Source organism: Triticum urartu, chromosome 7A (assembly GCF_056163025.1).
Source record: "Triticum urartu cultivar PI428250 chromosome 7A, HENAU_Tu73, whole genome shotgun sequence".
NCBI lineage: Eukaryota > Viridiplantae > Streptophyta > Magnoliopsida > Poales > Poaceae > Triticum > Triticum urartu.
In genome coordinates, this window is record NC_141879.1 from 182095875 (window position 1) to 182110987 (window position 15113).

At 47.3% G+C, this 15113-nt stretch overlaps 1 protein-coding gene across 1 annotated transcript; it reads left to right on the plus strand.

The window, feature by feature from the left end:
* Positions 1-9996: 9996 nt before the first annotated feature.
* LOC125522363 (protein TIFY 11e-like) lies at positions 9997-10675 on the plus strand. The gene has a single exon (XM_048687425.2). The coding sequence runs from the start codon at positions 10092-10094 to the stop codon at positions 10521-10523; it is 432 nt and encodes a 143-aa protein (XP_048543382.1). The 5' UTR covers positions 9997-10091; the 3' UTR covers positions 10524-10675.
* Positions 10676-15113: the final 4438 nt, after the last annotated feature.

Consider the following 15113-nt stretch of genomic DNA (forward strand, 5'->3'; position numbering starts at 1 on the left):
TGAGTAAATTCTCGGTTCAAGTGCTTCATACTTTTCCCGGAGTTCCAAGCTCTATCAATTATATCATCACGAAGATCCATCTAAATCATGGCAAGGCTTCACCTTGTGTTTTCAACTTCTCTTTCTTTTTATCATCCTTTTATTACTGGAGTTCTTCATGGAGGCTCTACATGGTGGTTCCTCAAGGATTCCTTTCATTCTTCATTTGTCCTCAAGATTTCTCTCGAAGTTAAGATCCGCCAAGCTATACTCTCAAATAAACATGGTGTTCAACACATGTCTTGTTTTGAGGAGATCAAGCATTCTTCATCTTGCATTCCAAAGTGAATTCTTTCTATCTTGTCTCTTGCGGTGGTGTTATGTCATTCTTGACAATTTCTTTCGTGTTTCATGATTCGCAAGTTGTCAGGAATGAGGTATTTAAACCCATCACTTTCTTCCTTGGAGTTATCTTGGTATAGATTTCACCTAAAGCCTTCCATTGGGAATGTTGCTCTTTGTGATGATCACCTATGATCCAAGTTCTCTTATCACCTCAGTGGGAGAAGCTTTCTATCTTTTCTAGCTCTCAATCAAATCTTTTTCCCGTGAGTGGCAGGTTGTCACCTCATAATTTTGAAATGTCTTCCATTAGCCCACATCAAGCTTATGCTTTCGATGTTGATAATCCAATAACTCCGTTCAACCTTTTCTTCGTAAGCATGCTCTTTCAATTTTATTTGCGAGAGTTGTCATTCTTGTTCTCCGTTCTTTTCTTTCCAACCATCTAGTTTTCCATTCATTTGTTCCGGAGGCATGGTGATGTTGCTCTCTTCGTCCTATCATCTCGTTTTGCCAAGATCATACTCTTTCCTTTGTCTATCCATTCAACAGGAGTTTCGTGTCCTTCATTCAAGTTCTCTCATCTTATCAAGTTTTGCCTCCCTTCTCAACCAGACTAATGTCCGAAATCTTTCTTACCCCTTGTTCCATTCTTTCAATAGTTCCGGAGGAAATGTGTTGTTGATTTCATCAAGCATCCTCTCATCTTGTCAAGTTCATGTTCAATTCCTTCCATTTACAGTCGGAGTGCTGTCCAAATTATAGCATTCTTATTCCTTCTCTATCTTGTTTTAACCGGAGTGTTGTCGTAATTGACCTTTATCGTTCCTTGTACATTTCGTTTCAACGGGAGTGCTTGCATGTACTTCTTGTCCGTTGCAACCCTTTTATTATGCCTTTCAATCTACAAGGTTCTACTAATGTTCCTTGCTCCTCTATTCTAACGAAGTGTTTTCAACTTTGTTCATCTTCGTTGTATTCTTTCTTTCAATTTGTTCAACCTCGCAAGGTTCTTTGGTTTCACTCGTTTGTACAAGAAGCAACTTAGTTTTACCTCTTCTCTTCCTCTTTCGTTTCTCTCCGGTGCCATCCTAGATCTCGGGACGAGATCCGCTTGTAGTGGTGGAGTGTTGTAACGCCCCGAGACCGTTGCGCCAGGTGTGTTCCAGTTATTCACCGTCGTTGCCATGTCTTTCACTTGCATGTTGCATCTTTCCATGTCATCATCCGCATTGCATCTGCATGTTTTCAAAACTTGCATCTGTCCCGGTCTCCCTGTTCCTTCCATTGTCCGTTCTGAGCCCAGACACACTTGCACGCGCCTGTGGCATGTCCGAAATATTATTTTATAAGTGGCCAGAAAATGTTCTCGGAATGGGTTGAAAGTTGGCATGCGGTATTGTTATAGTGTAGATAGGCCGCCTGCCAAGTTCCATCGCATTCGGAGTCCGTTTGACACCCCAACATATAACTATAGCGACAATATAGTCGGTCAAATCGTCGGATGTTTTCGGTCTCCGAAAACTGTTGCCGGGTTTTTTTCCCTCTCTTTCCTCCCTAGAACGTCTACACAGTCCACTACCTACCGCCAGGACTACCTTCCCCCCCTCTCGATCGGATCAATCGGTCGCGATCGGAGGCTCCAAAAACCCCTCCTAACCCCCCTTGCCTCCGTGGCCTTTTGTCAGACCCCCTCTTCGCACAGTTCTCAGACCCCCTCGCGCGTCCGAAAACCTCCCCGAACCCGACCGGGCACTCATGTCCGTTGAGTCCGGATCGTCATCCAACATCCCTAAAACGTCTTTGTTTATTTGTTGGACTCGCCCACCCTAATTTTCTCGACCGTCTGATTTGAATTGGAGGGCCCAAATGCACCCCAAATCCACCTGCTATATACTTGAGGTCCAACCCTAAAAATTAGGAGGTTTGTCCCATAAGTCCAATCCCGCCGCCACCACCCGGTCTCGATCCACCTCGAGATCTCCTTCTCCTCGTTTTCCTCCACCCACCAACCAGCTCTCTCCACTGCTCCTCATCGATTCAGCTGCCTGCGCCCTCGATCCAAAAATTCCCTCGGCCTCCAACCTGCAATCCTTCTGCTCGATTCGGATGGGATCGAGGCCGTGTCCCTCATCCCCTCGCCCCTGGTTCGCTCGATCCAGAGGAGAGGAGCACGCCATCGTCAAGCTCCTCCCGAAGCTTTTTCTTCGCCATCACCATTCGGCGCCGTCGAAGCCCGCCATGGGGGAACTTCAAGCAGCTCCTCGCGCGAAGCCCTAGCACCCGTCGCCGCCGGCCTACTACCTTGCCGCCCTGGATCTCTTCTACCCATGACTGCATCCACTCGTCGCTGCTCCGCCCGCATGCCACCTCGCCGGAGAACGCCATACGCGCCCGGATCCGCTCGTCTCCGTCGCGAGCGCCAAGTCCTGTCGCCGCGCCCTTGTTCCTCTGCCGCGGTCCACGCCATCCTCGGCGAGCAAGCCGCCAGCAGCGCCGCGGCCTTCCTCGTCAATGCGCTCGAGTCATCGAGCGAGGACCCCGCTGCGTCCCTGGCCTCCTCCGAGAGCCGCCCCTTTGCCCTTCTCCACCGCGGTCGAGCCGCCCATCGACCAGTGCCCCGAGCTCCACCTCACGTCATCACCTCCTCGTCCCCACGCAGCAGCCGAGCCCCACGCCGCCAGGAGCTTCCCTGAGCTCCTCCTGCTCGTGGCCACCTCCAACAGCGCCTCGACCTCGCCACCTCGTCGTTACTCTGGCCAACTCCAGCAAGCCGGCGGCGAACTGGCCACCCAGGACGCCCCTGCCTCCATCTCCGTTGCCGCCGACTGCATCGAGCAGCAGCGAGCGCGCCGCTAGACCGGGTCCTGCCCGCGTTGACCGAGCCTTGGCCCTCCCCTGCTTCCGTTGGTCCGGCCCAACCTTCCCTCCAGCCAGATGGAACGCGCCCTCCCCATCGACTGCCATGGGCCGATCCTGCGTCCAGCGCTCAAGGAAGGCCCAGCCACTGTTTTAGCCCGGCCAAATCAGGCCCGATGTGAGCAGCCCCTCCAGATCCCCTGTTCCTGTTGGGCCAGCAAGATTCGGCCCAACGCATGTTTTTTTCCTGAACGATTTAGCTAATTCCAGAGGAACCAGTTTTGCAGAAAAGCCCTCAAACATCATGCATATCATAACTCACCAACCGTGCATCGGATCTATATAAGTTAATAAGCTACTTGCTTAGAATTTCGTCAAGTTTCATAATATGCAACTTTCATGCATGTTAAAAATGTTTAAAATGCTGCTTGTTTAAATTTGCTCAAATGCCATGCTAAAATGCTTTAATTGATAACTAAATAACCATAGCTCCATTTTAAATAAACTTTATATGTAAATGGGGTAGAAAAAAGCATAGGTTAACATGCTGGCAGTAGTTTTCATGTTTAACAACTCTAAAATTGTGTTTAGGGCAGAGCAGTACCAAATCCATAATTTGCACATGAGGATTTACCGAAATTGTTGTTTGTTGTTCCGGCCTCATTTAAACTTGTCTAGATAGGTAGTTTTATTATGCTTCACCTCTTGCCATGTTTAACAACATTTAATATTGTTGGGTACATAACCGAGAGAGAACTAAATAAGTCATGTGGTGTTTCGTCAATATGCAACTCGTTGCATATTGAGCTCCACTTAACTTGTAGTGTTGTTTGTGCATATTGCCATGCCATGCTTCATTAAACCGGACATGCATCATACTTGGTAGTGCATCATGCCATGTTTATGTGATGGTTGTTTACTATGTTGTTTGCTTCTTTCTGGGTTGCTTCCCTCGTTAGCTTCGGTTCCGTTCCAGAGTTGTGAGGATTCGTTCGACTACGTCCGTTTGTCTTCTTCATGGACTCGTTCTTCTTCCTTGCGGGATCTCAAGCAAGATGATCATACCCTCGAAATCAGTTCTATCTTTGCTTGCTAGTTGTTCGCTCTATTGCTATGCCGTGCTACCTACCACTTGCTATATCATGCCTCCCATATTGCCATGTCAAGCCTTTAACCCACCTTTTCCTAGCGAACCGTTGTTTGGCTATGTTACCGCTTTGCTCAGCCCCTCTTATAGCGTTAATAGTTGCAGGTGAAGATGAAGATTGTTCCATGTTGGAACATGGATATGTTGGGATATCACAATATCTCTTATTTAATTTAATGCATCTATATACTTGGTAAAGGTTGGAAGGCTCGGCCTTATGCCTGGTGTTTTGTTCCACTCTTGCCGCCCTACTTTCCGTCATACCGGTGTTATGTTCCTTGATTCTGCGTCCCTTACGCGGTTGGGTGTTATGGGAACCCCTTGACAGTTCGCTTTGAATAAAACTCATCCAGCAAAGCCCAACCTTGGTTTTAAATTTGCCTAACAATCTATTACCCTTCCCTTGGGTCGGCCAACCCAAGGGTCATCTTTATTTTAACCCCCCGGGCCAGTGCTTCTCTAAGTGTTGCTCCGAACCGGGCAGCCTGCGGGGCCACCTCGGGGAAACTTGAGGGTTGGTTTTACTCGTAGCTTGACCTATCCGGTGTTGCCCTGAGAACGCGATATCTGCAGCTCTATCAGGATTGTCGGCACATCGGGCGGCTTTGCTGGTCTTATTTTACCATTGTCGAAATGTCTTGTAACCGGGATTCCGAGACTGATCGGGTCTTCTCGGGAGAAGGAATATCCTTCGTTGACCGTGAGAGCTTGTGATGGGCTAAGTTGGGACACCCCCCCAGGGTATAAACTTTCGAGAGCCGTGTCCGCAATTATGTGGCAGATGAGAATTTGTTAATGTCCGGTTGTAGAGAACTTGACACTTAATTTAATTAAAATGCATCAACCGCGTGTGTAGCCATGATGGTCTCTTCTCGGCGGAGTCCGGGAAGTGAACACGGTTCTTGTGTTATGCTTGAACGTAAGTAGATTCAGGATCACTTCTTGATCACTTTTAGTTCACGACCGTTGCATTGCTTCTCTTCTCGCTCTTATTTGGGTATGTTAGCCACCATATATGCTTAGTGCTTGCTGCAGCTCCACCTCATTACCTTATCCTACCCATAAGATTAAATAGTCTTGATCTCGCGGGTGTGAGATTGCTGAGTCCTTGTGACTCACAGATACTTCCAAACAGTTGCAGGTGCCGATGATACCAGTGCAGGTGGCGCAACCGAGCTCAAGTGGGAGCTCGATGAAGATCTTGATCGTTGTTTTGTGTCTTTTCCGGTTGATCAGTAGTGGTGCTCAGTTGGGACGATCGGGGATCTAGCAATTGGGGTTGTCTTCTTTTATTTTGGTTCTGTAGTCGGACCTTGATTGTACTCTGGATGATGTATGTTTAACTTGTATTTGTGTGAAGTGGCGATTGTAAGCCAACTCTTTATCCCTTTCTTATTCAGTACATGGGATGTGTGAAGATTACCCCTCTTGCGACAAACCTACCATGTGGCAATGCCTCTAAGTCGTGCCCCGACACGTGGGAGATATAGCCGCATTGTGGGTGTTACATCGTGTTCTTCCCCCATCGTTGACCTTCTTCGAGCTTGCTAACTCTCAATCCCTCCATGGATTCTGGCTAGTTTTTGAGGGAAACGAGAGAGGAGATCTAGATCCACATTTCCACCAATCACTTTCTCCTCTACGTGAGGGGAACCCCTTGGATCTAGATTGATAACCCACAATATAGGGGATCGCAACAGCTTTCGAGGGTAGAGTATTCAACCCAAATTTATTGATTCGACACAAGGGGAGCCAAAGAATATTCTCAAGTATTAGCAGTTGAGTTGTCAATTCAACCACACCTGGAAACTTAGTATCTGCAGCAAAGTGTTTAGTAGCAAAGTAATATGATAGTGATGGTAACGGTAACAAAAGAATAATGAAAGCAAAGTAATGTTTTTGGTATTTTGTAGTGATTGTAACAATAGCAACGGGAAAGTAAATAAGCGTAAACCAGTATATGGAAAGGTCGTAGGCATCGGATCAATGATGGATAATTATGCCGGATGCGGTTCATCATGTAACAGTCATAACATAGGGTGACACAGAACTAGCTCCAATTCGTCAATGTAATGTAGGAATGTATTCCGAATATAGTCATACGTGCTTATGGAAAAGAACTTGCATGACATCTTTTGTCCTACCCTCCCATGGCAGCGGGGTCCTAATGGAAACTAAGGGATATTAAGGCCTCCTTTTAATAGAGAACCAGAACAAAGCATTAGCACATAGTTAATACATGAACTCCTCAAACTACGGTCATCACCGATAAGTATCTCGATTGTTGTCACTTCGGGGTTAACGGATCATAACACATAATAGGTGACTATAGACTTGCAAGATAGGATCAAGAACTCTCATATATTGATGAAAACATAATAGGTTCAGATCTGAAATCATGGCACTCGGGCCCTAGTGACAAGCATTAAGCATAGCAAAGTCATAGCAACATCAATCTCAGAACATAGTGGATACTAGGGATCAAACCCTAACAAAACTAACTCGATTACATGATAAATCTCATCCAACCCATCACCGTCCAGCAAGCCTATGATGGAATTACTCACGCACGGCAGTGAGCATCATGAAATTGGTGATGGAGGATGGTTGATGATGACGACGGCGACGAATCCCCCTCTCCAGAGCCCCGAACGGACTCCAGATCAGCCCTCCCGAGAGGTTTTAGGGCTTGGCGGCGACTCCTTATCGTAAAAGGCGATGATTTCTACTCTCTTATTTGTTTTCTCCCCGAAAGCAGTTATATAGAGTTGGAGTTGGAGTCGGGAGGTCTCCAGGGGGCCCACAAGGTAGGGGGGCGCGCCCTAGGGGGGCGCCCTCCACCCTCGTGGCAAGGGTGTGGGCCCCCCTGGTCTTCATCTTTGGCGAGGATTTTTTATTATTTATTGTAAGATATTCCGTGGAGTTTCAGGTCATTCCGAGAACTTTTGTTTTCTGCACATAAAACAACATCATGGCAATTCTGCTGAAAACAGCGACAGTCCAGGTTAGTTCCATTCAAATCATACAAGTTAGAGTCCAAAACAAGGGCAAAAGTGTTTGGAAAAGTAGATACGACGGAGACGTATCATAGATCTTGGAGTTCTTGGTGTTCTCCTTCTTGTTCTTCCTCTCATTTTCCTCCCTAGCATTAGTTGCTTTAGTGGGATTTAAGAGAGAAGGACTTGGGCACTCCGTGTGCCCTTGCCATTGCATTTGGTGCATCGGTTTGAGTTCTCCAAGGTGATACGTGGAAGTTACAAGTTGAGAAGCTTATTACTCTTGGGTGCTTGGTACCCTTGAGCTTGTTCCTCTTGGGTACTTGGGCGCCCTACACGGTTGGTGGTGTTCGGAGCTGAATCATTGTGGTGTAAAGCTTCGGGCAAGCATCGGGGTCTCCAATTAGGTTGTGGAGATCACCCCGAGCAATTTGACGGGTACTGGTGACCGCCCCCAAGGGTTGCCAAAGTGTACGGGTTCGGTGTCCGCCCCCAAGGGTTGCCATTTGTACGGGTTCGGTGACCGCCCTCAAGGGTCCCTTAGTGGAATCACGGCATCTTGCATTGTGAGAGGGCGTGAGGAGATTACGGTGGCCCTAGTGGCTTCTTGGGGACCATTGTGCCTCCACACCGCTCCAAACGGAGATTAGCATCCGCAAGGGTGTGAACTTCGGGATACATCGCCGTCTCCACGTGCCTCGGTTATCTCTTACCCGAGCCCTTTACTTATGCACTTTAATTTGTGTTAGCCATATTGTTTCTTGTCATATATCTTGATATCACTTTGTTGTTTATCTTGCTTAGCATAAGTTGTTGGTGCATATAGGTGAGCCTAGTTGTTGTAGGTTTTGTGCTTGACAAATTAACCGCTAAGTTTATTCCGCATTTGCTCAAGCCTAAACCGTAATTATTTTATAGCGCCTATTCACCCCCCCTCTAGGCGACATCCTCGTTCTTTCAACGTCCTCATCACTTCATGGGTTTATATTGGGTCTCGTACTACTGTGGTTGAAGCAGAGCTCTGCGCATGCCTATCTGATCTTTATATCGGTATCAGTTTTCATAAACCAGACTGACTGCTCCTTTGTGATTTCTTTCCTTTCAAATGAAAAACTTGACAGGTCGCCCCTCGTTGATCTGAAGAAGGAAGTTTTATCCATTTCTAAACTTCTCCAAAATTTTAAGCCTCCGAAAATCAATCGGAGGGCTAATGAGGCTGCACACCAGATTGGGAAGTTAGCTTCGATAATAGGTCAGAGAGTATTCTTTATAATAGATTTTCTCCCTACATGGCCAATATTGTAAGAAATGATTGCAATAAATTTTAAATTAATTAATTAATGAGAGGTGTTTTTAGAGAGAAAAAAAATCTTCGTAGCGTGTAGATTGTGCTTCTAGAGTCTTTGTTTGTTGAAATAACTCGGTAGAATATAAACATAATGTTGATGTTTCCTTTTTTCATTAAAGAATGAATTTTGTTAACTTAAAATAAAGCATCGAGGAGATAAAAAAACAATGAGTGCATATTAAACCTATGTATGATTAGAATGTACACAACCAACAACAACACACACAAAGATAGTCACGTCGATGAAAAGCAAAGTAATACACGATAGAAGATATGCCTAATGAAAGAAAAAAAATTATATCAAAAGATGTTGATCGATGAACTGCAACAATATGTTTCCTTGTACATCATGAGATGAGGTTTTAGGAACGATAGGTTGTCAAAGAAAGACATGATACCCCTAATGACAACCATAAAACATGGCTACGTTCTTTCCTCTACCATAGAAAAATACTCCTAGGTGACCAGGTTTTGTCATTTGCCCTTTAACGCCACCGCTGGTCTGCCCACCGCCGGCGGCTTTTGGGCCGTGGAGATGCGATGGACCTCGGCCCCCACCCCGCCAAGAGGTACCATGCTCTCATTTTTGTTAGGTTTAGTGTCTTAGTTGGAGCTATGTGGCAGCAGCTATGTCCCTCAGTGAGAATAACGTCCCTCACGTTTAATCACGTCCTGATGATGCGTCTAACTCATCAGAGTGCATGTGAAGGCGTCTCTCCATCGGACTCGCGGGAGTCGGTTGGTGTTATAACTCATCGGAGCTAACTCATCGGATTTGTTTGAATCTAGTTATTATTGTGTTTACAAGTTTGTTCCTTTTGCTTTACATCTCTCTTCGTCGGTGTTGATTGTTGCTCTGCTACGCTGGTCTTGTGGCGCCTTAGTATGATGAATTTTCGACTGTCTACTATAATAAGATTTACCGGCCCCCGATGAGGAAGTGGCGATGACGACAACATGCATTCGTCTCGCTCTATTGCTTATGGTCATCGCCACATGGTTCATGGACCTGATTGTGATGAGTGGAATTAAGGTTGAGTGGTAATTAGGACCGGTGCTTTGAGACTGAAATCAGCATATGCCGTGAACCGGTCTAAGCCGATGGAGAGTACAACCCGGTCCTCCTATAAGATTTTTCTCCGGTTGATCGCCGCACGGATCGGCAGCCATCAATTCCCAACAACTGAACGTGCGGGCACGAAGGAAGGACCAGCACGTGTTCTTCGTGCCAGAGACCGGGAAGAAACACCCCACCAAGTCCCCCACGTTTGACAGCAACAGCCCACACGACACGCGCGATCCTATAAATCAAAACCCATCTCACCACCTCCTAATCCATCATTTTCCCTCCCCTACAGCCCCGTCATCAACGTACACTGCGAGTTCGCATACAGGGGGGTCGATCGATCAAGCGGCAAGAATGGCGGCGACAGGGAGCGCTCAGAGCCGACGGTTCACCGCGGCGTGCGGCGTTCTCAGCCGCTGCGTCAAGGCGGCGGAGGCGCGGCCGGTGGTCCTCCCCCTCATGCCCGGAGCGGAAGTGCCCGCGCAAGACGAGCGCGCGGCCGGTCCTGCGCCGGAGCACGCGCAGATGACCATCTTCTACGGCGGGCAGGTGCTGGTGCTGGACGAGGTGCCGGCCGACAGGGCCGCCGAGCTGCTCCGTGTCGCTGCTGTCTCAGGCACACCGCGAGGGAGCTGCGAGGCGGCGGACGGCGACCTGCCCATGGCGAGGAAGGCGTCGCTGCAGCGGTTCATGCAGAAGCGCAAGGGAAGGCTCGCCGCGCGCGCCGTCCCCTACAGCCGCCCCGACGGCGGCGCCGTCCCCTACCATCTCACACTTACGCTCTGATTCGTGTTCGTGCGTGGTAGAGTAGCCTGAGTAATTTACGGTCCATGTAAATGTGAGGCTGGTGTTGAAGTCCAAATTTTTGACCCACTCGCCTGTTCCCGTCGCTCCGAATTATTATGATCAGAAATTATTGCTGTTGTTCTTATGATGAACTGATCATGGCAAATTGACGAGGTGTCAAATTAAAATTATACGTACATCATGCGCACGCTAGCCTTTGCCTCTCACTTGGCCGTGTTGGCGGTAGCTGGACACGCTTTGCTGGTAGACGCAATTAACAAGCGTGCGTAATTCATTTCTGCCGACCCCCCATCGAGCTCCCACTTGGCCGTGTTGGCAGCTGGACACGCTTTGCTGGTACACACCGGCAATTGGCAATTATCCCTTTATAAACAAATATAGGACCTTTTATATCATTAAAATAATACTCTCTCCATCTCATATTATGAAAGCGTTTTACCTTTGTAAACAAATATAAGACCTTTTATATCACTAAAATAATACTCTCTTCGTTCCATATTATAAAAGCGTTTTTTACACCATAGTGTAAAACGCTTTTGTATTACAGGACGGATGGAGTACCTCTTAATTTAGTAAAGACACTTATTTTGAGACGGGGAAGTAATCTAATACTCCCTCTTCCCGAAAAAACTTGCCCCCTCTGTACATTCATTTAAAGGACAAACTTGAGACAAGATTTTTTGAACGGAAGGAGTACGTCTGATATTTGTTTACAAAAGGAGTAGCAATTAGCAAGCATGTGTAATTCATTTGCTGGTAGGCACGTGCAATTGGCAATTAACAAGTATGTGTAATTCCATCGCCATCTTGGCATGCAAATACAAAACATTTAGCTGAGTGATCCAATGAGACTACATTTCGATATAAACTTTACTAGAGGGTGACACCCACTTTGCCACGTCATTTTTGGTTTGATTAGAGGTGAGCACTTTTACACCATAAATCAAAGAACCGAACTAAATGCACTGAAAATGAAGACATGAAAATTTGCCAAAAATGTGGGATAGAATTTGTGAGTTGACCGATATTCTTGGTTTATTGGTTTATGGTATTTGGTTCGGTGTTTTCATCCCTAATTGTTTGTGTTCAGATGTATCCTCGGTTTTCATCCTAAATAAACATAATTGACCATCACACCATATACATTGAAATGGACTTCTCTTTTCTCTAACTTTCTGTTAGACGTATTAGGGTTTGGAACAATGCTCGATACCCTTGGAGGGTACGGCTGTCATATATTTATAAGAGGGAACCGTACAAATACAAATTGTGTTACAGCACGTATATCTAATATATATATACTTAGTCTAACACCCTCCCTCAATCTTAACTATGTCCTGAAACACTCAGAAGGTTAAGATTGCATCGACATCCTTCAAAAGAAGGCAAGGGCAAAGGTTTAGTGAAGATATCAGCAAGATGATCCTTAGAAGAAACAAACTTGATCTGAAGAAGCTTCTTAGCAACGCGTTCTTCACAAAATGATAGTCAACTTCGATGTGCTTCGTTCGGTCATGAAATATCGGATTGGATGAAAGATATGTGGCACCGATGTTGTCACGCCAAAGGACATGCGACTGAGTGGGAGAGACCTTCAACTCTCGAAGTAATGACTGCACCCATATGATCTCAGCTGTGGCATTAGCAACTGCTTTGTACTCAGCTTCAGTACTACTCCGGGACACTGTAGCTTGCTTGCGAGCTTGCCAGGCGATCAAGTTAGGTCCAAAGAACACAACATGTCCCCCCTGGATCACCGATCATCAGGACTACTAGTCCAATCGGCATCAGAAAATGCTGAGATCAGTCCAGAAGACGCAGGACGAAGATAGAGACCATATGAACCGATGTGACGAACATAGCGCAAGATGCGCTTAACAGCGGACCAGTGAGGTTCACGGGGTGCATGAAGGTACTGGCACACACGGTTAACCGCACAAGATATGTCTGGTCGAGTAACGAGCAAGTACTACAGCCCACCAACAATACTGCGATACTCCGTGGCATCCTCAGGAGAGAGCAAGTCATCATCAAGAGCTGTCAGCTTGTCTGTGGCAGACATAGGAGTCGTGGCAATCTTGCACTGCAACATACCAGCACGACGTAGAAGATCCTGAGAGTACTTCCTCTGAGAAAGAGTCAGACCACCATCAGAATGAAGCACCTCCAAACCCAGGAAATAATGGAGTCTCCCTAGATCCTTAACAGCAAACTCAGCACCAAGAGAGGACACAAGTCGGTCCGTAGCAGCAGCAGATGAACTGACAAGAATGATATCATCAACGTAGAACAGAATGTACATAGTCACCTCAGGTCGCTGAAGAATAAACAGAGATGTATCCACTGTAGAAGGCACAAAACCATGCGCATGAAGAGCAACTCCAAGACGTGCATGCCATGCACGAGGGGCCTGCTTCAACCCATAGAGAGCCTTGACAAGACGACACAAATGATGTGGCTGATCAGGATCAACAAACCCTGGCGGCTGACGCATATAAACCTCTTCTTCCAGAACTGCATGGAGAAAAGCATTCTGAACGTCAAGTTGTCGAAGCGACCATCCTCGAGTAATAGCCAAGGAAAGAAGAACACGAATAGTAGTTGGTTTAATAACAGGATTGAACGTGTCTTCATAATCAATGCCATACTGTTGTTTGAATCCCTTTACAACCAGGCGTGCCTTGTACCTCTCAATGGAGCCATCAGCATGTTTCTTCACCTTGAATACCCATTTAGAGTCAACGATATTGACACCAGATGGAGGTGGAACCAGACGCCAAGTGTTGTTCTGCTGAAGAGCATGGATCTCCCGCTCCATAGCGGCACGCCAGTGTGGAATGTGAAATGCTGCCTGAAAGTGTCGTGGTTCAGCCGTAGGATCTGCCTCAGCATGCGCCACACATGCTGCAAGCCATGCGACAGTCCCGTCAGTGCGCTTCTTCGGTTGGAAGATATCACTCTTGCTGCGAGTATGAGGGCGCAGGACGACAGGCGGAGGTGGCGATGGAGCTGTCACCACAGGGGAGCTAATGTCCAAAAGCGGCGAGGAGGACGCGCCTGCAGGCGAGTCAACAAGCGCGTCTGGTGGCACGGTCAAGTGCAGCACCGGGCCTGGAGTGGTCGACGGAGATTGCCCAGGCATGGGTGGCGACGATGGACCAGGCGACACGGGCACACCGGGGGACACGGGCGCTCCAGTGAACCCACGTGCATGGGACATGCACACGTCCTCGATCGGCGAGGCCGCCGGCCCAGGGGATCGAGCCGCGGGCTCAGCTGACCCAGGCGACTGCGGGGCCGCAGGCCCAGGCGACGAGGCCACCGGGGCAGCCAGCCCAGGCGACACGGGCATGCCAGCGGATCCACGTGCATGGGGCATGCACGCGTGATCAACGTCGGCGGCAGCCGTCGTAGCAGCAGGGGCAGCCAGCATAGCAATAGCTGGCGTAGTGAAGGAAATCTGCCCTAGAGGCAATAATAAAGTTATTATTTATTTCCTTATATCATGACAAATGTTTATTATTCATGCTAGAATTGTATTAACCGAAAACATAATACATGTGTGAATACATAGACAAACAGAGTGTCACTAGTATGCCTCTACTTGACTAGCTCGTTTATCGAATATGGTTATGTTTCCTAACCATAGACATGAGTTGTCATTTGATTAACGGGATCACATCATTAGGAGAATGATGTGATTGACTTGACCCATTCCGTTAGCTTAGCACTTGATCGTTTAGTTTGTTGCTATTGCTTTCTTCATAACTTATACATGTTCCTATGACTATGAGATTATGCAACTCCCGTTTACCGGAGGAACACTTTGTGTGCCACCAAACGTCACAACGTAACTGGGTGTTATAAAGGTGCTCTACAGGTGTCTCCGAAGATACTTGTTGGGTTGGCATATTTCGAGATTAGGATTTGTCACTCCGATTGTCGGAGAGGTATCTCTGGGCCCTCTCGGTAATGCACATCACTTAAGCCTTGCAAGCATTGCAACTAATGAGTTAGTTGCGGGATGATGTATTACGGAACGAGTAAAGAGACTTGCCGGTAACGAGATTGAACTAGGTATTGAGATACCGACGATCGAATCTTGGGCAAGTAACATACCGATGACAAAGGGAACAACGTATGTTGTTATGATGTTTGACCGATAAAGATCTTCGTAGAATATGTAGGAACTAATATGAGCATCCAGGTTCCGCTATTGGCTATTGACCGGAGACGTGGCTCGGTCATGTCTACATAGTTCTCGAACCCGTAGGGTCCGCACGCTTAAAGTTCGGTGACGATCGTAATTAGGGTTTTTGTGTTTTGATGTACCGAAAGTTGTTCGGAGTCCCGGATGTGATCACGGACATGACGAGGAGTCTCTAAATGGTCGAGACATAAAGATTGATATATTGAAAGCCTATATTTGGATATCGGAATCGTTCCGGGTGAAATCAGGATTTTACCGGAGTACCGGGGGGTTACCGGAACCCCCCGGGGGTTAATGGGCCAACATGGGACCTAAGGGAGAAGAGGAGGGCCGGCCAGGGCAGGCCGCGCGCCCCCTCC

Coding starts and splice junctions, on each gene's coding strand:
- LOC125522363 (XM_048687425.2), top strand. CDS start 10,092: ATGGCGGCGACAGGGAGCGCTCAGAGCCGACGGTTCACCGCGGCGTGC.